Consider the following 21,503-nt stretch of genomic DNA (forward strand, 5'->3'; position numbering starts at 1 on the left):
CACCAGCTACCAGCTATACCTAGGGGGCCACCAGCTATACCTAGGGGGCCACCAGCTATACCTAGGGGCCACCAGCTATACCTAGGGGCCACCAGCTACCAGCTATACCTAGGGGGCCACCAGCTATACCTAGGGGGCCACCAGCTATACCTAGGGGCCTCCAGCTATACCTAGGGAGTTCCTAGAGTTTAGAAGCGCTCGTTATCAGTAAAGCAACCTCCTGCTGCCTCCTGCATTATGTGCAAATTCAAAACAGGTGGTACGCCTGGGCTGTTGAGTGATACTCAACGAGCACTTCCAAACTCCACTTAGGAAAAAAAAAAAACATCTGCAAGGAATTTCTTGACAGGGAGTAGCTCATAACATTCACTCTACAGTGGACTTTTATGAAACAAACACATTGCAGATAGAAAGAGAATAATTCAAGCTTTCCGTACAGCTGCAATGTTACATGTTAAATACAATTGTGGGGCGACTGTGGCTCAAGAGGTAGAGCAGGTCGTCCAATGATCCATGGGTCGGCGCCGGCGGTTCGAATCCCGGCTCCTCCTGGCTACATGTCGAAGTGTCCTTGGGCAAGACACTGAACCCCAAATTGCTCCCGATGCATGGCTTCCGCCGCAATCGGTGTATGAATGTGTGTGTGAATGGGTGAATGTAATGCACAATCTATGTAAAGCGCCTTGGATAAAGGCGCTATATAAATGCACCATTTACAATTAGATTTCTTCTGTTTTGATGAATGGGCTGTCAATGGGAAGTTGCACCTAGTTAGCACCTTGCTGGCAAGATGGCAGCCGTGTGCATATTGTCAATTTATTGCACCTGCTTTTCAACACAATCCTCTCCAGCACAATTAAGGTCCAGTTTAAAACAACAGATTTTGTTCATCCAAAATGAGTTAATAGCACAGGCAGACTCTTTTCATGTCTGAAATAAATGTCAGAGCTGAAATTGACATGTAATTATGACATAAATGCTTAAACATGTAGCTAGGTGTAATGTTAGAGACCACAGAAGACATGTAAATGTGAAATAAATGCTTAAACATGTAGCTAGGTGTAATGTTAGAGACCACAGAAGACATGTAAATATGAAATAAATGCTTAAACATGTAGCTAGGTGTAATGTTAGAGACCACAGAAGTGAACCTTTCAAGCCTGTTTTCTCAACTCACTGTTTCTCTGCAAGACATTACTCTATAAGCCATATCTCCAAAACTGGTGGGTCAAACTGAACAACCAATATGTCAATTTGAAGCTATGATCCCCTGCTTTCACATGAAATGAAAAAATAAAAATAAAAAATAAAACAATCTATGACGTAAGCCTCGGACAGAAACTGTCACCATTGTTAGAACCAGTTCAGTGTCAAATAGCCTACGGGTAGCACCGCTTGTCCAGGAGCTTATTGGAATTTTGGTTGTATGACTCGAGCGATCAGGAATAATATAGTACCAAATTGTCACCTGCTCTCCACTGCAGATGCTACCTATAGAACACCAGTGCTGCTTAACCCATTTCTTTTTTTTACCTAGGGGCCTCCATCTATACCTAGGGGCCACCAGCTATACCTAGGGGCCACCAGCTACCAGCTATACCTAGGGGGCCACCAGCTATACCTAGGGGCCACCAGCTACCAGCTATACCTAGGGGGCCACCAGCTATACCTAGGGGGCCACCAGCTATACCTAGGGGCCACCAGCTACCAGCTATACCTAGGGGGCCACCAGCTATACCTAGGGGGCCACCAGCTATACCTAGGGGCCACCAGCTATACCTAGGGGCCACCAGCTACCAGCTATACCTAGGGGGCCACCAGCTATACCTAGGGGGCCACCAGCTATACCTAGGGGCCTCCAGCTATACCTAGGGAGTTCCTAGAGTTTAGAAGCGCTCGTTATCAGTAAAGCAACCTCCTGCTGCCTCCTGCATTATGTGCAAATTCAAAACAGGTGGTACGCCTGGGCTGTTGAGTGATACTCAACGAGCACTTCCAAACTCCACTTAGGAAAAAAAAAAACATCTGCAAGGAATTTCTTGACAGGGAGTAGCTCATAACATTCACTCTACAGTGGACTTTTATGAAACAAACACATTGCAGATAGAAAGAGAATAATTCAAGCTTTCCGTACAGCTGCAATGTTACATGTTAAATACAATTAGATTTCTTCTGTTTTGATGAATGGGCTGTCAATGGGAAGTTGCACCTAGTTAGCACCTTGCTGGCAAGATGGCAGCCGTGTGCATATTGTCAATTTATTGCACCTGCTTTTCAACACAATCCTCTCCAGCACAATTAAGGTCCAGTTTAAAACAACAGATTTTGTTCATCCAAAATGAGTTAATAGCACAGGCAGACTCTTTTCATGTCTGAAATAAATGTCAGAGCTGAAATTGACATGTAATTATGACATAAATGCTTAAACATGTAGCTAGGTGTAATGTTAGAGACCACAGAAGACATGTAAATGTGAAATAAATGCTTAAACATGTAGCTAGGTGTAATGTTAGAGACCACAGAAGACATGTAAATATGAAATAAATGCTTAAACATGTAGCTAGGTGTAATGTTAGAGACCACAGAAGTGAACCTTTCAAGCCTGTTTTCTCAACTCACTGTTTCTCTGCAAGACATTACTCTATAAGCCATATCTCCAAAACTGGTGGGTCAAACTGAACAACCAATATGTCAATTTGAAGCTATGATCCCCTGCTTTCACATGAAATGAAAAAATAAAAATAAAAAATAAAACAATCTATGACGTAAGCCTCGGACAGAAACTGTCACCATTGTTAGAACCAGTTCAGTGTCAAATAGCCTACGGGTAGCACCGCTTGTCCAGGAGCTTATTGGAATTTTGGTTGTATGACTCGAGCGATCAGGAATAATATAGTACCAAATTGTCACCTGCTCTCCACTGCAGATGCTACCTATAGAACACCAGTGCTGCTTAACCCATTTTGGGCTTGTGTTTTAAACATTATGTTAGAATGTAGCTATTGAAAAATAGCAGATCTACAAGCTTGTAGGTCTGCTATTTTTTAAAAGTTTTGAAAATGTGCCGCAAATTTGGAATATATATTTTTTCAGAACAAACGTTTTTAACTCAAATCTTTGCTTCTGGGGGGTCCCTGGAACAACATTATTTTCAGATGGGGGTCGGAGGCCAATTACATATCATTTTTGGGGGTCCTTGACAACACCACTGATATAGAAACATAGGTATTTCAGAAAACTGGAGGATTTGGAAGATTTCTTTTTAATTTCGAAGTCAGGCCTAAATGGGTTGTCACTCATTGTTTACTCATGTAAAAGTATCAATACTAATAACTAAGTAGTATTAGTAAAAGTCCGGGAATTAAAAATGTACTTGAGTAAAAGTGTATTGGCATCAAAATGTATTTAAAGTGCCAAAAGTAAAAGTATTCATTTGGATCCGAGATGTAGTATAGTGGGTACATCAAGTAACAGTATTGGAAATTGGAAATACTCACTAAGAAAAGTGCAAAAAACCCTCAGAATTGTACTTAAGTATACAGTACTTGAGTAAACGTACTTTATGACTTTCCACCACTGTCGATTTGTCTGTGTCCTTTTTATCAGCTAATCCGTTAGGCTTGGCGAGTCCGACATCATAGCGATGGATCTCTGGACAGCTCTTAACCAATTCTGACCTGAGATCAGATTCTAAAAAATGTCTTCTACATCCTGACAGTTTTCTGAAAAAGCTATGTTTCTATGTCAGTCGTTCTTCGATTTTTCAAAAATAGAGGGTATGCGCGTGACATCATCATCAAACCCGGAAGTTATGCCAGAACCCCTACTGAGTGGCAAAAAACTACTTTCTGGCCTTGACAGCCCATACATCCACACAGAAAAGTCTGATTGCATTAAACAACATTAAACAATGTTAAACTCACTTTGCCTGTTGCTTTGCCACTCGATTTGCCACTCGATGTGCCATTCACTTTAAGCATGCGCATACCCTCTATAGCAGACCTACAAGCTCGTAGCGTGCCACTCGGTGGCGCGCTATGAGCTTGTCGATCTGCTATTTTTCAATAGCTAAAGCATAACATAATGCTAACACCAAAAGGGGTTCCCGACCAAAATGGGTTAAAAGGATTCTCGGAAAAAACCCAAAACAATTCTCTACCTGTCTTTTAGGAGACAATACCTGTCTTTAATCAGCGTCAAAATGTGAAGCACATTGCAGACCGTCCGTCCCTGGTCTACCTGACTGGTGATGATTACAACAACAACCCTTCAGACTGCTTGGCTCTGCTATCCCATTTTGGGCGGGAACCCCTTCTGGTGTTAGCATTATGTTATGCTTTAGCTATTGAAAAATAGCAGATCTACAAGCTCATAGCGTGCCACCGAGTGGCAGGCTACAAGCTTGTAGGTCTGCTATTTTTGATTTATTTTTTAAGAATCTGATCTCAGGTCAAAATGGGCTATTATCCCATCAAGCCCTGGAACGCATCTCAGCGTTCAACCACTTTAACCATTATTTGATACATTTGCCATTGAAAAATAGCAGATATACAAGCTCATAGCGCGGGACTGAGTGCTGCGCCACAAGCTTGTAGATCTGCTATTTATGTGTGCAAATCTTTGAATATATAATCTTTCACATAAAACGTTTTTTTTTGTTTGTTTTTTGGGGGGTCCCTGGAACAACATATTTTCAGATGGGGGGGGTCATATGATATGCATATTTGGGGGTCCTTGACATGAAATAGTTTGAGAACCACTGATATAGAAACGTAGAAATGTTTTTTTTTTCTTTCGGAAAAACTGTTAGGATTTAGAATACATTTTGGTCTCGTACAGGTCTCAGCGGGTTATTGGAGACGTCTGCAAGTCCATGTGGTTACATGATTACAAGATACATGTGGGTTATGGCCTGACAATGTGTAACAGTTTAAAACCCACTGACTGTGAAGCACACTGTACTTCCAAGGGCTTCGTTTACAACAAGTGATTGAGTAGCTCTTTATAATGCACTTTTACTTTGGAGAGAATACTGAGTAGCTCTTTATAATGCACTTTTACTTTGGAGAGAATACTGAGTAGCTCTTTATAATGCACTTTTACTTTGGAGAGAATACTGAGTAGCTCTTTATAATGCACTTTTACTTTGGAGAGAATATTGAGTAGCTCTTTATAATGCACTTTTACTTTGGAGAGAATACTGAGTAGCTCTTTATAATGCACTTTTACTTTGGAGAGAATACTGAGTAGCTCTTTATAATGCACTTTTACTTTGGAGAGAATACTGAGTAGCTCTTTATAATGCACTTTTACTTTGGAGAGAATACTGAGTAGCTCTTTATAATGCACTTTTACTTTGGAGAGAATACTGAGTAGCTCTTTATAATGCACTTTTACTTTGGAGAGAATACTGAGTAGCTCTTTATAATGCACTTTTACTTTGGAGAGAATACTGAGTAGCTCTTTATAATGCACTTTTACTTTGGAGAGAATACTGAGTAGCTCTTTATAATGCACTTTTACTTTGGAGAGAATACTGAGTAGCTCTTTATAATGCACTTTTACTTTGGAGAGAATACTGAGTAGCTCTTTAGAAATGCACAGCTTTTACTTTTGAGAGAATACTGAGTAGCTCTTTATAATGCACTTTTACTTTGGAGAGAATACTGAGTAGCTCTTTAGAAATGCACAGCTTTTACTTTTGAGAGAATACTGAGTAGCTCTTTATAATGCACTTTTACTTTGGAAAGAATACTGAGTAGCTCTTTATAATGCACTTTTACTTTGGAGAGAATACTGAGTAGCTCTTTAGAAATGCACAGCTTTTACTTTTGAGAGAATACTGAGTAGCTCTTTATAATGCACAGCTTTTACTTTGGAGAGAATACTGAGTAGCTCTTTATAATGCACTTTTACTTTGGAGATAATACTGAGTAGCTCTTTATAATGCACTTTTACTTTGGAGATAATACTGAGTAGCTCTTTATAATGCACTTTTACTTTGGAGAGAATACTGAGTAGCTCTTTATAATGCACTTTTACTTTGGAGAGAATACTGAGTAGCTCTTTATAATGCACTTTTACTTTGGAGAGAATACTGAGTAGCTCTTTATAATGCACTTTTACTTTGGAGAGAATACTGAGTAGCTCTTTATAATGCACTTTTACTTTGGAGAGAATACTGAGTAGCTCTTTATAATGCACTTTTACTTTGGAGAGAATACTGAGTAGCTCTTTATAATGCACTTTTACTTTGGAGAGAATACTGAGTAGCTCTTTATAATGCACTTTTACTTTGGAGAGAATACTGAGTAGCTCTTTATAATGCACTTTTACTTTGGAGAGAATACTGAGTAGCTCTTTATAATGCACTTTTACTTTGGAGAGAATACTGAGTAGCTCTTTATAATGCACTTTTACTTTGGAGAGAATACTGAGCAGCTCTTTATAATGCACTTTTACTTTGGAGAGAATACTGAGTAGCTCTTTATAATGCACTTTTACTTTGGAGAGAATACCGAGTAGCTCTTTATAATGCACTTTTACTTTTGAGAGAATAATATTCCCAAGTCATTTAATTTTTATTTAAATGTAACTCCTTTTGCTACAGAAACATTAATGTTCAGGAGAGGAGAAAAACTGATTTGTATTATTATTTTTTAATCCAAAATGAGTTAACAGGCAAGACTCTTCACATACTAGAGCATGTCTGAAATAAATATCAGAGCTGAAATCGACATGTAGGCTAAATATGAAATAAATGCTTAAACATGTAGCTAGGTGTAATGTTAGAGTCCACAGAAGACATGTGAAATAAATGCTTAAACATGTAGCTAGGTGTAATGTTAGAGACCACAGAAGTGAACCTTTCATGCCTGTTTTCTCAACTCGCTGTTTCTCTGCAAGACATTAAAGCCAATCTCCAAAACTGGTGGGTCAAACTGAACAACCAAATGTCAATTTGAAGCTATGATTCACTGCTTTCACATGACATGAGGAAACAAAACAGACAAACAAACAAAAATGCAATGACTTAGGCCTGACTCACATTGATGTACAGCTGATGCATGAGACTTATTGACTGTTGCAAGTTCACAATGCATTTCCAATGGGAGTCACATGGTTTGACACAACATTTTTGTTGTATGAAGGGGTGGGGGGCAGTCGAAACACAGCCGAAAGCCGTACAACACAAATGTTGTGTCAAACCATGTGACTTCCATTGGAAAAGCATTGGGGCAAGATGTAAACAAACCCTTTGTTTACATCTAGCATGCATCAATGTTGTATGCTAGATCGAAAGGTGTGAGTCAGGCCTTATAGCCTCGGTCAGAAACGATCACAAATAGATATTGTAATCGTTGCTGTTGTTGTTGTTGTAGTGGGCTTGTATATAAAATCTTGAAATAAAATGTGGAATAGTTTGAATATTTTTTGAAACCTTCTAACAACACAAATCTGCTACGGCATAGTCCCTGGCACAAAATATATTCAGATGGGGGGGGGACACACTTCTGGAGATCCATGACAAATAAGACACCTATTTTTATACGGCGGTGGCTCAGGAGAAGAGTGGCTGGATGGTAACCGCAAGGTTGCCAGTTCGAACCCTGTGGGCTCCCCCTGAGTTAGTGTCGAAGTGTCCTTGAGCAAGACTCTGAACCCCTAATTGCTCCTGATGTGCTGGTTGGTGCCTTGCAAGGTTTCCGCCGCCATCGGTGTATGAATGTGTGTGTGAATGGGTGAATGTAATTCACAATCTCTGTAAAGCGCCTTGGATAAAGGCGCTATATAAATGTACCATTTACCATTTATACAGTACAGGTCCGATGAACAGCGCAGCTGTCTAAAAAAGTGCATGTGCCTCGATTTTTTTTCTACATCAATAAAATATCTCCGTTAGCACACGATGCGAGGGAGAGAGAGAGAGAGAGAGAGAGAGAGAGAGAGAGAGAGAGAGAGAGAGAGAGAGACTGTAAAATATGCTTGTGCTAAAACACAAGCACACGCATGAGCGGAGCACACGAAAACATGCGCACCCACCCACCCACCCACCCACGGACCCAGCCAGCCACCCCCCCACCACCCCCCCACCCACCCACCCACCCACCCACGGACGGACGGACAGGAATTCCGTCATGCATATTTGGGATGTCCAGACTCTTACCTCACAGGACTGGACGCAGTGAACATGCCGAGGGTCAGGGTGCCACCTCAGCCTCCCCGTGCACACGATACTCTGGAGGGGAAAAGGAAATAAAAGAGACCATAACCAAAACATTAGAACATCCACAAATCCTTCAGCACTTTACAATGTTTCCCTTCCTTTCCTTCTCCTGCTTCTTCTGCCCCGACGTTGCCATGCAGAGGTGGAAAAAAACACTGAAATGTTTTCACTTTAACCCATTTTGGGCGGGAACCCCATTTGGTGTTGTAAACATTATGTTATAATTTAGCTATTGCAAAATAGCCACCGAGTGGCGCGCTACGAGCTTGTATGTCTGCTATCATGAAAATGTGGCACAACTTTTTCTTTCAGAGCAAACGTTTTTAACTCAAATCTTTGCTTCTGGGGGGTCCCTGGAACAACATATTTCCAGATGGGGGGCGGTGGCCAATTACATATCATTTTTGGGGTCCTTGACGTGAAATATTGAGCACCACTGATACAGAAACATGAGGTATTTCAGAAAACTGTCAGCATTTAGAAGACATTTTTTAAATGTCAACGTCAGGCCTAAATAGGTTAAGCCATTCTGGACGGTCAGGAACCCCTTTTGGTGTTTTTAAGCATTATGTTATATTGAAAATAGCAGATCTACAAGCTCATAGCACGCCACTGAGTGCCGCGCTATGAGCTTGAATAAATATCTTTTTTTTTAACTCAAATCATGGCTTCCGGGGGCGCGTCTCTGGAACAACATATTTTCAGATGGGGATCAGTGGCCGAATACATCTAATTCTGGGGCTCCTTGACATGAAATAGTTTGAGAACCACTGAGGTTTTTCCAGAAAACTGTCAGGATTTGGAATATTTTGTAGAATCGTCCTCAGGTCTAAATGGGTTAAGTGTAGAAATAAAACAAATACATGGTACGTAGACGAAAGGTATCTTATTCCCTCCAAGTTGTGCTGCTTGTCAAGGTGTATAAGTTACAGACTTGAAAAGAAAAAGGGGAATCCAAGGCACTCCGTCTTTGGTGAAAGATTCAAACAATTTATTGATGAGCAAGGCAAATAAATAACAGGACCTACGCGTTTCGACCAGAAGGTCTTCGTCAGGGTCTTCGTCAGAGATAGACCCTGACGAAGACCTTCTGGTCGAGACACGTAGGTCTTCGTCAGAGATAGACCCTGACGAAGACCTTCTGGTCGAGACGCGTAGGTCCTGTTATTTATCCCATTTATGGATTCAGTTTTCTGAACCTATGTTTCTAGGCCTATATCACTCAATATTTCACGTCAAGGACCCCAGAAATGATCTGTAATTGGCCTCCGACCCCCATCTGAAAATATGTTGTTCCAGGGACCTCCCCAGTAGCAAAGATTTGAGTTAAAAACGTTTGTTCTGGAAAAAATATATTCCAAATTTGAGGCACATTTTCACAATTTTTCAAAAATAGCAGACCTACAAGCTCGTAGCGCGCCACTCGGTGGCGCGCTACGAGCTTGTAGATCTGCTATTTTTCAATAGCTAAATTATAACATAATGTTTAAAACACCAAAAGGGGTTCCCGCCCAAAATGGGTTATTTGCCTTGCTCAACAATAAAAAATGTTTTACTAAAGACGGAGTGCCTTGGATTCCCTTTTTTCTTTTTTTCAATTCTACAATTTACACCTTTGACAAGCAGTACAACTTGAAGGAAAGAAATCAACTGTAGATTTAGTCGACTACAATCTTAGGATATTTAGTCGACCAAAACTAGACTAAACACTTAAACATTCCAGGTGACTTAAACGTGACTGAAACTAAGTGAAAACTATTGAAGAGACTATGACTACTAAAATCAAAATGTGCTGCCAAAAACACCACTGCACCAGTGTAGAAATAGTGACCCCCACCAAGTGACCGGAACTACTAAAAGGTGTAGTGAAATGAAAAATACGTTTTTCACACTTTTAGACCATATCCGTGGTCATCATATGGACATACCTAACAATGGATGCCAAAAAAGTCCATAAAAATATATTTTGTATTACTTCCTGAAAACGAAAACGTGCTGCGTGATGACGTGTCGAGGCCCACATCGATAAAAGCCAATAAAAATGAAGCTCACCCGTTTAATTCCCCATATATCCGCATCCGTCCAGATGGGTTAACCGTTTTTGGACGTGTATGGCTCGAAGTGTGTTTAATATTCATCAAAACCAGACCAGGTCTCCCACCACAGGACTCAGGTAATCAAGTAATACCACTGCAACCACTATATTAATGTCTTCTAAATCTAAAACATGTTTTACTGAAAAACGTATGTTCCATTATCAGCGGTGCTCAACTTGTAATGTCAAGGACACCCCCTAAAAAACCTCCCCCAGAAGCAAGTATTTAAATAAATAAAAATGTACAATCTAAAAAAAATTATTACTAGACAATCCCCCCCCCAGCAATACCTTCTGCCTAAAAATAACAGCAGTTGGAATGGATGTAAAAGAAAGAAAAGTTGGCTGCGATCGTTAATAAAACAAATGAAAGAACGATATAGTTTGATGTTTTTCTTCTTCTTTTTGTAAGGACTTGAGGGTTCTGGGTGGAATCTCTTTGAGGATCAAGAACTTCCTTTTGTGTGTTGCACTGAAATGAAGTTTATCTGAATCAACAGCATTCCTTCAGTAGCTCCAGAGGAGACACACGGTATACCAACCGCTTGATACCACCCATCACAGTCTGTGGAACAACAGACTGCAATTAGAGTTGTCTGTCAGCGGGGCCTGAAAACCAAGCCCCTACCCGTCCCTAAGTGGGCCCTACTGGGCCGACCCGAGGCTCGGCCCGGCCCTACCTGGACCCTACTGGGCCGACCCGAGGCTCGGCCCGGCCCTACCTGGACCCTACTGGGCCGACCCGAGGCTCGGCCCGGCCCTACCTGGACCCTACTGGGCCGACCCGAGGCTCGGCCGACCCTAACATTATTTTGTCGTCATTTTAGGCCCGAAAACCCGGGAAAAAAAACCAAGCGAAAAAGAAAGATTGCCTGTATACCAGGCAGCACCAGTGGAAGAACAGACATAATTATAATAGTTGGCAAAATGGCAACTTCACACGTTCAGTTTTTCATAAAACATGCTATAAGTTCCGCACAAAATAGGCTGAAGTAGACCTAAAGTCATGCATCTCTCTCTCTCTCTCTCTCTCTCTCTCTCTCTCTCTCTGCTGCCTGCATATTTTCTGCCTTCTGCCAGTCTGAGGGGCTCTGAGTCTGAGCGACCGCTGCTGGAACGGTTTAAGAGAGAGAGAGAGAGAGAGAGAGAGAGAGAGAGAGAGAGAGAGAGGGGATCCTCCCCAATGACTCCCCTGTCGGCGCAGCCTGGCGCTCCAGGGGAGGTAAAGACTCCGTTAGTTCCAATGTTGAGGGAGAGATAACACAATACCTCCACACCACAGAGGGAGATAACACAATACCTCCACACCACAGAGGGAGATAACACAATACCTCCACACAACAGAGATAACACAATACCTACACACCACAGAGATATAACACAATACCTCCACACCACAGAGAGATAACACAATACCTCCACACCACAGAGATAACACAATACCTCCACACCACAGAGAGATAACACAATACCTCCACACCACAGAGGGAGATAACACAATACCTCCACACCACAGAGATAACACAATACCTCCACACCACAGAGGGAGATAACACAATACCTCCACACCACAGAGATAACACAATACCTCCACACCACAGAGGGAGATAACACAATACCTCCACACCACAGAGATAACACAATACCTCCACACCACAGAGATAACACAATACCTCCACACCACAGAGGGAGATAACACAATACCTCCACACCACAGAGATAACACAATACCTCCACACCACAGAGATAACACAATACCTCCACACCACAGAGGGAGATAACACAATACCTCCACACCACAGAGATAACACAATACCTCCACACCACAGAGATAACACAATACCTCCACACCACAGAGGGAGATAACACAATACCTCCACACCACAGAGAGGGAGATAACACAATACCTCCACACCACAGAGAGATAACACAATACCTCCACACCACAGAGATAACACAATACCTCCACATCACAGAGGGAGATAACACAATACCTCCACATCACAGAGGGAGATAACACAATACCTCCACACCACAGAGAGATAACACAATACCTCCACACCACAGAGATAACACAATACCTCCACACCACAGAGGGAGATAACACAATACCTCCACACCACAGAGAGATAACACAATACCTCCACACCACAGAGATAACACAATACCTCCACACCACAGAGATAACACAATACCTCCACACCACAGAGATAACACAATACCTCCACACCACAGAGAGATAACACAATACCTCCACACCACAGAGATAACACAATACCTCCACACCACAGAGATAACACAATACCTCCACACCACAGAGATAACACAATACCTCCACACCACAGAGATAACACAATACCTCCACACCACAGAGAGATAACACAATACCTCCACACCACAGAGATAACACAATACCTCCACACCACAGAGATAACACAATACCTCCACACCACAGAGGGAGATAACACAATACCTCCACACCACAGAGGGAGATAACACAATACCTCCACACCACAGAGATAACACAATACCTCCACACCACAGAGATAACACAATACCTCCACACCACAGCGATAACACAATACCTCCACACCACAGCGATAACACAATACCTCCACACCACAGAGATAACACAATACCTCCACACCACAGCGATAACACAATACCTCCACACCACAGCAATAACACAATACCTCCACACCACAGAGAGATAACACAATACCTCCACACCACAGAGATAACACAATACCTCCACACCACAGAGAGATAACACAATACCTCCACACCACAGCAATAACACAATACCTCCACACCACAGCGATAACACAATACCTCCACACCACAGAGAGATAACACAATACCTCCACACCACAGAGATAACACAATACCTCCACACCACAGAGATAACACAATACCTCCACACCACAGAGATAACACAATACCTCCACACCACAGAGATAACACAATACCTCCACACCACAGAGATAACACAATACCTCCACACCACAGAGATAACACAATACCTCCACACCACAGAGCAAGGCTTTCACAGAGAGAGACGCCGTCCAAACTATGTGACCTCGCGGCGAGGGGCCAGCAGGAGAACTGGCTCCACTGACCTCGCGGCGAGGGGCCAGCAGGAGAACTGGCTCCACTGACCTCGCGGCGAGGGGCCAGCAGGAGAACTGGCTCCACTGACCTCGCGGCGAGGGGCCAGCAGGAGAACTGGCTCCACTGACCTCGCGGCGAGGGGCCAGCAGGAGAACTGGCTCCACTGACTTCGCGGCGAGGGGCCAGCAGGAGAACTGGCTCCACTGACCTCGCGGCGAGGGGCCAGCAGGAGAACTGGCTCCACTGACCGACTGACCACCCAAAAGAGAGATGAAGAGAGCGCGCGGCGCGGGGGGAGTGTTTACGCCTCAGTGTTAACGTAAGAAAGCCATTCCTGAGAGATGATGTTGGGAAATGAAGGCCTCGAGGAAAACAAACCATGTGCTTCTTTGACCCCCAGAACCGAGATACGACACTCCTAAAGTCTTGGCCATGGTAACACGGTAAAAGAGTGTGTGTGTGTGTGTGTGTGTGTGTGTGTGTGTGTGTGTGTGTGTGTGTGTGTGTGTGTGTGTGTGTGTGTGTGTGTGTGTGTGTGTGTGTGTGTGTGTGTGTGTGTGTGTGTGTGTGTGCGCGTGCGTGCGCGTGTGCGTGCAGCATGCACGAGCGTGCATGTTTGCGTGTGTACGTGTGTGCGCAGCAAAATGGTTTGCCAGTGTTCATGCCAGCAGAGTGTGATTGTCAGAAAAGGTTAAAACGTTGTCAGTGATTAAAGAGAGTTCTGGAAGAGGCAGAATTCATGCTCGCTGACGTTCAACTGAACTCTCTGCTGACGATCACTCACCGCTATTTAAGCACGGACAAAAAAAAATCCCAACTCTTCCAACAAAACAATCACCTTTCTTTGACTTGTTTACACCAGCGGTTTTCAACCCTTTTCATATCGAGGCTCATTATTTATTTGGAATTTCTTGAGCCACGGCAGTGTCGTCTCCAATCTGGGCAATGCCCCCCTGTAGAGACGGCACTGAGCCACGGACCCCCTGTAGAGACGGCACTGAGCCACGGACCACCATCTGGGCAATGCCCCCCTGTAGAGACGGCACTGAGCCACGGACCCCCTGTAGAGACGGCACTGAGCCACGGACCACCATCTGGGCAATGCCCCCCTGTAGAGACGGCACTGAGCCACGGACCACCATCTGGGCAATGCCCCCCTGTAGAGACGGCACTGAGCCACGGACCACCATCTGGGCAATGCCCCCCTGTAGAGACGGCACTGAGCCACGGACCACCATCTGGGCAATGCCCCCCTGTAGAGACGGCACTGAGCCACGGACCACCATCTGGGCAATGCCCCCCTGTAGAGACGGCACTGAGCCACGGACCATCTGGGCAATGCCCCCCTGTAGAGACGGCACTGAGCCACGGACCATCTGGGCAATGCCCCCCTGTAGAGACGGCACTGAGCCACGGACCCCCTGTAGAGACGGCACTGAGCCACGGACCCCCTGTAGAGACGGCACTGAGCCACGGACCACCATCTGATGAGATTTGGCCTCTCAAGACCAAAAACGAAAGAATATTTTGTTATGGTTGGATAAGGTTTTGCCCACAATTCCATGCTGTATTGATGTTGGTACCATAGCAGAGATAACAGGCTGTATTGATGTTGGTACCATAGCAGAGATAACAGGCTGTATTGATGTTGGTACCATAGCAGAGATAACAGGCTGTATTGATGTTGGTACCATAGCAGAGATAACAGGCAAATAACAATTATTTGACATTCTCCAATGTAGACTTCTTGTAAATGAAGTAATACAGATGTTTAACCCATGGGCGGGAACCCCTTTTGGTGTTAAGCATTATGTTATACTTTAGCTATTGAAAAAAGCAGATCTACAAGCTCATAGCGCGGCACCGAGTGTCGCGCTACAAGCTTGTAGGTCTGCTATTTTTGAGTGCAAATCTTTATTGCGAACGCAGTGAGCATTTACTATGAGACCCAGCAGATCCTGTCTGTGTGTCTGTGTGTGTGTGTGTGTCACGCTGTAACACCACCCGCCCACCACCAGAGGGCGCAGCTGTATCACACACAAAAACACACACACACATGCACGCGCACACACACACACACACGCACGCACGCACGCGCACACACACACACACACACACACACAACTTAAATTAAAAAAAACTTAACTTAAAAATAAACTTAACTTAAAAAAAAATCTTAAAAAACACAAAAAAAAGAGAACTTAAAAAAAACCTTTAAAAATTACGTAGTTTATTCTAATTGTTTTTGCAATTTACGAGCTGCGTTCGCTTCCCACGTCTTACTTGTATATATTCTTTCAAAGCGAACAGTGTTAACTCAAATCTTTGCTTCTGGAGGGTTCCTGGAACAACATATTTTCAGATGGGGGTCGGTGGCCAATTACATATCATTTTTGGGGTTCTTGACATGAAATATTCAGCACCACTGATTTCAGAAAACTGTCAGAATTTAGAAGACATTTTTTTTTAATTTCGACGTCAGGCCTAAATGGGTTAACAATAATGTAACTCTAGTCTTGAGAGCGTAAAATTAAACCAAATGGACCCGTAAGGGTCCATTTGGTTTCATTTTACGCTCTCAAGAGTTAAACATCCAATAAGGGTCCATTTGATTACCAACTCCCCATCATTTACAGTAGCTGGGGACCACCTGGAAGTTAACCCCCCTCAAGGACCACTACTGGTGGTCCCTGGACCACTACTGGTGGTCCCTGGACCACTACTGGTGGTCCCTGGACCACTGGTTTACACCATGAAAGAAATGGATGGAACAACGGAAGAGATGCAGTCTATAGTAGAAGCAGTATCTGGGTGTAGTAGAGTCTAGTTTAGCTGAGTCTATCAGGGGTATTCAACTAAATTAGGTCGGGGGCCACAACTGTAGAATGATTGTGTGTGGAGGGCCGCACAGCGTGCGCGCAAAGCGCACATTTTTTTGGATTCTACAAATGCATTTTGTGTTCAAACACGAACACGAGCGTCAACGAGCACTAGCTGAAAATACACGCACACACACACACACACACACACACACACACACACACACACACACACACACACACACACACACACACACACACACACACACACACACACACACACACACACACACACACACACACACACACACACACACACACACACACACACAGGACTGCAGGAGTCTCTCTAATGTCTCTCCAAAAGCCCTTGAATATGATAGAATATAATTTAGGATTACAGTCATTATGATAATCTAGTACTTTATATATCGCACACATCATAGGCTACCTGTAACTTTCTCTCTAAATTCCAAGGGCCACTAGGGGGCGCTCCGCGGGCCGCATTTGGCCCACGGGCCGCCAGTTGAATAGCCCTGAAGCAGTATAGTAGCTTGGTCTTCGCAGTGAGAGGTCTGAACCGCGCTCCCCTGCCTGCTTCCTAGCATAGCCAGATGATTAGGTCCATTATTCATCATCATCGTGATGGATCTTTCACAAAACAAAACACAAAAACAACGCTGTTTATCAACGGATCAGCTTTCACAACCGCTGCTGGCCGCCTGGGCCTACTGGACACATGGCAGCAAACGAGGAAAAGCAAAACAACTATTCTTTTGCAAGACCAGGGCGTTTTTGTATTTCTCTCTCTCTCTCTCGTTCAACTGGTAACAGAACAATGGCTACTCAAACTTGTACTCAAGTACACAACTTTCCACAGAAGAAATACTGGGTTAAACAGAGCAAAAGATATACTCCAGGGGGGCGACTATATGATATGATTTGTACCTGAACCCTGGTGGGCAGCATCCAGTGCTTGAGGGATTCGGGCGAGGACCCGTTGGGCAGGACCACCGGGTCACGTAGGTCCATGTCCAGCGCCACCGTGCACGTCGCGTAGCAAACAGCACCTGCAGAGAATGATCCGGGGGGGGGGGGGGGGGGGGGGGGAGGGGGGAGGAGGGGGGATTTATGTCAGAGAAAAAAATAACACACTTTATACCTCGCACGCACGCAGCTTTCATTTGCATCTGTTGAATTTATTCATGTGCAAACAGAGAGAGGTGTTGGGGGACACGGGCCGACCCGACAGCTTCAGAGAACTCTGTCATCTTGCGATTCGGACACATGGCAGTTAGCTCCATGAAGAGTTTAGCTCAGTCATCTCCAGACTTGTGACCCCCTCCTTACTGGCCTCCCAGCAAGCTCACTGAAACCCCTCCCCCAAATTATACAGAATGCCTCAGCAAGCCTGGTCTTCGACCTTCCAACAATGTTTTCCAAAATGTTCCTTTGAGGTCCCTTCCTTGGGTTCTGGTTGCTGCCCAAACACAGGTAAAACACTGCACTGGTGATGTCCTCCTGGTCACAGCTGTACTCCACAGAGTACAGGGGTCACTCACCCACAGTCACCTCCTGGTCACAGCTGTACTCCACAGAGTACAGGGGTCACTCACCCACAGTCATCTCCTGGTCACAGCTGTACTCCACAGAGTACAGAGGTCACTCACCCACAGTCATCTCCTGGTCAGCTGTACTCCACAGAGTACAGAGGTCACTCACCCACAGTCATCTCCTGGTCACAGCTGTACTCCACAGAATACAGGTCACTCACCCACAGTCATCTCCTGGTCACAGCTGTACTCCACAGAGTACAGGTCACTCACCGACAGTCATCTCCTGGTCACAGCTGTACTCCACAGAGTACAGAGGTCACTCACCCACAGTCACCTCCTGGTCACAGCTGTACTCCACAGAGGTCACTCACCCACTGTCATCTCCTGGTCACAGCTGTACTCCACAGAGTACAGAGGTCACTCACCGACAGTCATCTCCTGGTCACAGCTGTACTCCAGAGTACAGAGGTCACTCACCGACAGTCATCTCCTGGTCACAGCTGTACTCCACAGAGTACAGAGATCACTCACCCACAGTCATCTCCTGGTCACAGCTGTACTCCACAGAGTACAGAGGTCACTCACCCACAGTCATCTCCTGGTCACAGCTGTACTCCACAGCGTTGAGGTGGGCAGGGGGAGAGCACGCCCCCTGCAGTCTGGAACACATGGCGAAGTCTTTGCTCCACAGCCCGTCCTTGGTGCAGCGGATGGTGGTCTGTTAGGAGACAATTAAACAGCACGTTTTATCTATAGAGAATAGACGGACCCATACGTACCCATAAGAATGTAATTTATTTAATTAGCCTCAGTATCTGAAACAATTTCTTCTTGCCTACACACACCACCACCATATAACTTAAGGCATCCCCACTAGGATAACAAAGGAAAGTGAGTGGTCGTCTTCGGGGCATTGCAGCGTACAGGTGTTACTTACAGATGCAGTACTTAGTTTAGACAGTTTTTGGTTAGATCAGTCATTAGTCCTACAACTACAACCTATCTCAAACCCTCACCCTAAACCTAACCTCCCACAGGGCAGCATGGGGTGCATACTTAGTTTAGACTAGTTATTGGTTAGACATGGGTTAAGGTTAGGTTTAGGTGTGCTGCCCCGTGGGAGGTTAGGTTTAGGTTTCTGGTTTAAGGACTTCAGTGTTTTGTACCATACTAATACTATTGTATGAGTACCGAACAAAGAATGTTTGCTTTCGCCATCTTTGTTGAAGAAGAGTCTGGGCAAGAGATAGGTTGTAGTTGTAGGACTAATGACTGGTCTAACCAATGACTAGTCTAAACCAGAAACTGTCTAAACTAAGTACTGCACCCGGCAGCATACCTAAATCTAACCTTAACCCATGTCTAACCAAAGACTAGTCTAAACTAAGTATGCACCCTGTTACGTACGTTGTCGGCTGCGTCGTCAGGGCCTTGCAGCGTACAGGTGTTACTTATGTTGTCGGCTGCGTCGTCAGGGCATTGCAGCGTACATGTGTTACGTACGTTGTCGGCTGCGTCGTCAGGGCAGTGCAGCGTACAGGTGTTACTTACGTTGTCGGCTGCGTCGTCAGGGCCTTGCAGCGTGCAGGTGTTACTTACGTTGTCGGCTGCGTCGTCAGGGCCTTGCAGCGTACAGGTGTTACTTACGTTGTCGGCTGCGTCGTCAGGGCATTGCAGGGTACAGGTGTTACTTACGTTGTCGGCTGCGTCGTCAGGGCATTGCAGCGTACACACGGAGTCGTAGCGCAGGTCGTTGGTGCAGGTGTACATGCCCTGGAAGACGTCGGGCAGAGCCGGGCACGACACGGGCACACATCCCAGCTCGTCCCACTGGCCTCCCACCTGGCACACCACCTTCATGTACTTCCTGTGTTGGACGGAACAGAACCAAGCTGGGTCAAACTCCACCCGTTAGCACCAGTGGTTTTATACTTAAACCAGACTATCTATTTCTGGGGTTTAATCCTTGTACCCATGTGGTGCCAACACGAGAAATCTGGTGTTTCTTTAATGTTGTTTAATCCAGAATTTATAGTATTTTATTTACCGTTTGTTAGCTGTTTTTTTAACCCATTTTGGGCGGGAACCCCTTTTTGGTGTTAGCATTATGTTATGCTTTAGCTATTGAAAAATAGCAGATCTACAAGCTTTTGAAAAATCGAAGAACGACTGACATAGAAACATAGCCTTTTCAGAAAACTGTCAGGATGTAGAAGACATTTTTAGAATCTGATCTCGGTCAAAATGGGTTAAACATCTGGGGTTTAGCATCGAATATCCAAAATGTAATTTGTGACTTTGTACTGCGTCGCTCCCGACATGCTTGTGCAAATGATACTAAAGTGTGTGTACTGAGTGTGTGTACTGTGTGTGTGTGTGTGTGTGTGTGTGTGTGTGTGTGTGTGTGTGTGTGTGTGTGTGTGTGTGTGTGTGTGTGTGCACATAAAGTACTTATAAAAGTACTTCATGTGCAGCTTTTTCCATTTCAATCTTTTGAAAACATTTCAATCAGGAATTGTACTCAAAAGACTATGACTAAAACAAAATCAAACACATACTGTTTGTAATGTTAATTTATCAAACGGATTTGCTTACATTTGAATGTGTGCGCAAAGAGGTAGGCATTACACACACACCCAGTACAGACACAGATCTCATGCCCTAGCCTAGACTCAAACCAGCTTTAAGCAGATATAAACCTTTCCCGGCATCTGCCTCCGCTCCCAATAGAAAACCCACATCTCATTAACAGCACAGAAATTGCATTTAATAATGAACAAAGTTGCCCAATGAATACAATTGGCGACGCAATAATGAGGCCCGGGTCGGGTCTGCGCTGGTACATGTTTTATTGGAGGCTTTTTTGTTGAGCACGTTTAGAAAAACCGAATACTGTTCGCAGGTGATGGACCTAAAAATACCCTTTTTTATTTTTTAAATGTACTCACTGCACTATTTAAACCTAGGCCGAGGAGGTGGGCATGCATGCGTACATGATGCATCGTTACTGGGTTCTGTAAAATTCCTTGCGTAAATCAGAGATCCTAATTTGATTAAGGAGCTGCTTAATGAGGCCGTTGTAAAATAAAGGAAAACAAGGAAATTCCTCTATAACTCTCAGGCAGAAAAATTAGCCCTTTTACGTCTCCACGGGATGTGCTGTTCACAGTACCGCACAAGACAGGGCTGTGAACACGTTCTATTTATGTAATTCCTTAACCCATTTTGGGCAGGAAACCCTGTTGGTGTTTTAAGCATTATTTTATGCTTTAGCTATTGAAAAATAGCAGACCTATACAAGCTCATAGCGCGGCACCGAGTGTCGTGCTACGAGCTTGTAAGTCGTGAAAATGTGAGCGAACATTTTAACTAAAATATTGGCTTCTGGGGGGTCCCTGGAACTACATATTTTGAGATGGGGGTCTGTGGCACAATATAAATAATTCTGGGGGTCCTTGACATGAAAAAGGTTGAGCACCACTGACATAGAAACAGGTTTTTCAGAAAAATGTACAGCTCCTCGTTCTCTGAAGACTTGACCTTCTTTGTCAAACTAGAGAACTATCGTTTGAGGGAAAGTAATGCTAAATACTGTTTATCAAAAGCAAGTTCAGTGGTGCGCTCAACGACTGCACTGCACAGACAATGCAAAAGAGACATCAGAATTCAATTAGGAGGCGGAAAAGTACAGGATA

At 44.2% G+C, this 21,503-nt stretch overlaps 2 protein-coding genes across 2 annotated transcripts in view; both read right to left on the reverse strand.

The window, feature by feature from the left end:
• The window catches only part of astn1 (astrotactin 1), a gene marked incomplete at its 3' end in the record, with an annotated part of 1,033,675 nt that overhangs the window by 189,875 nt on the left and 822,297 nt on the right, over nt 1-21,503 (reverse strand). The window lies entirely within an intron of this gene.
• Nucleotides 1-21,503, reverse strand: part of pappa2 (pappalysin 2) — a gene marked incomplete at both ends in the record, with an annotated part of 278,401 nt that overhangs the window by 54,971 nt on the left and 201,927 nt on the right. Inside the window, 4 exons of the mRNA XM_079505807.1 lie at nt 8,168-8,239; nt 17,201-17,322; nt 18,394-18,526; nt 19,504-19,675. Coding sequence (XP_079361933.1) covers nt 8,168-8,239; nt 17,201-17,322; nt 18,394-18,526; nt 19,504-19,675 — 499 coding nt within the window. The remainder of the gene's footprint in view (nt 1-8,167; nt 8,240-17,200; nt 17,323-18,393; nt 18,527-19,503; nt 19,676-21,503) is intronic.

The sequence above is a fragment of the Electrona antarctica genome, assembly GCF_951216825.1.
Source record: "Electrona antarctica genome assembly, chromosome: 1".
NCBI classification, from domain to species: domain Eukaryota; kingdom Metazoa; phylum Chordata; class Actinopteri; order Myctophiformes; family Myctophidae; genus Electrona; species Electrona antarctica.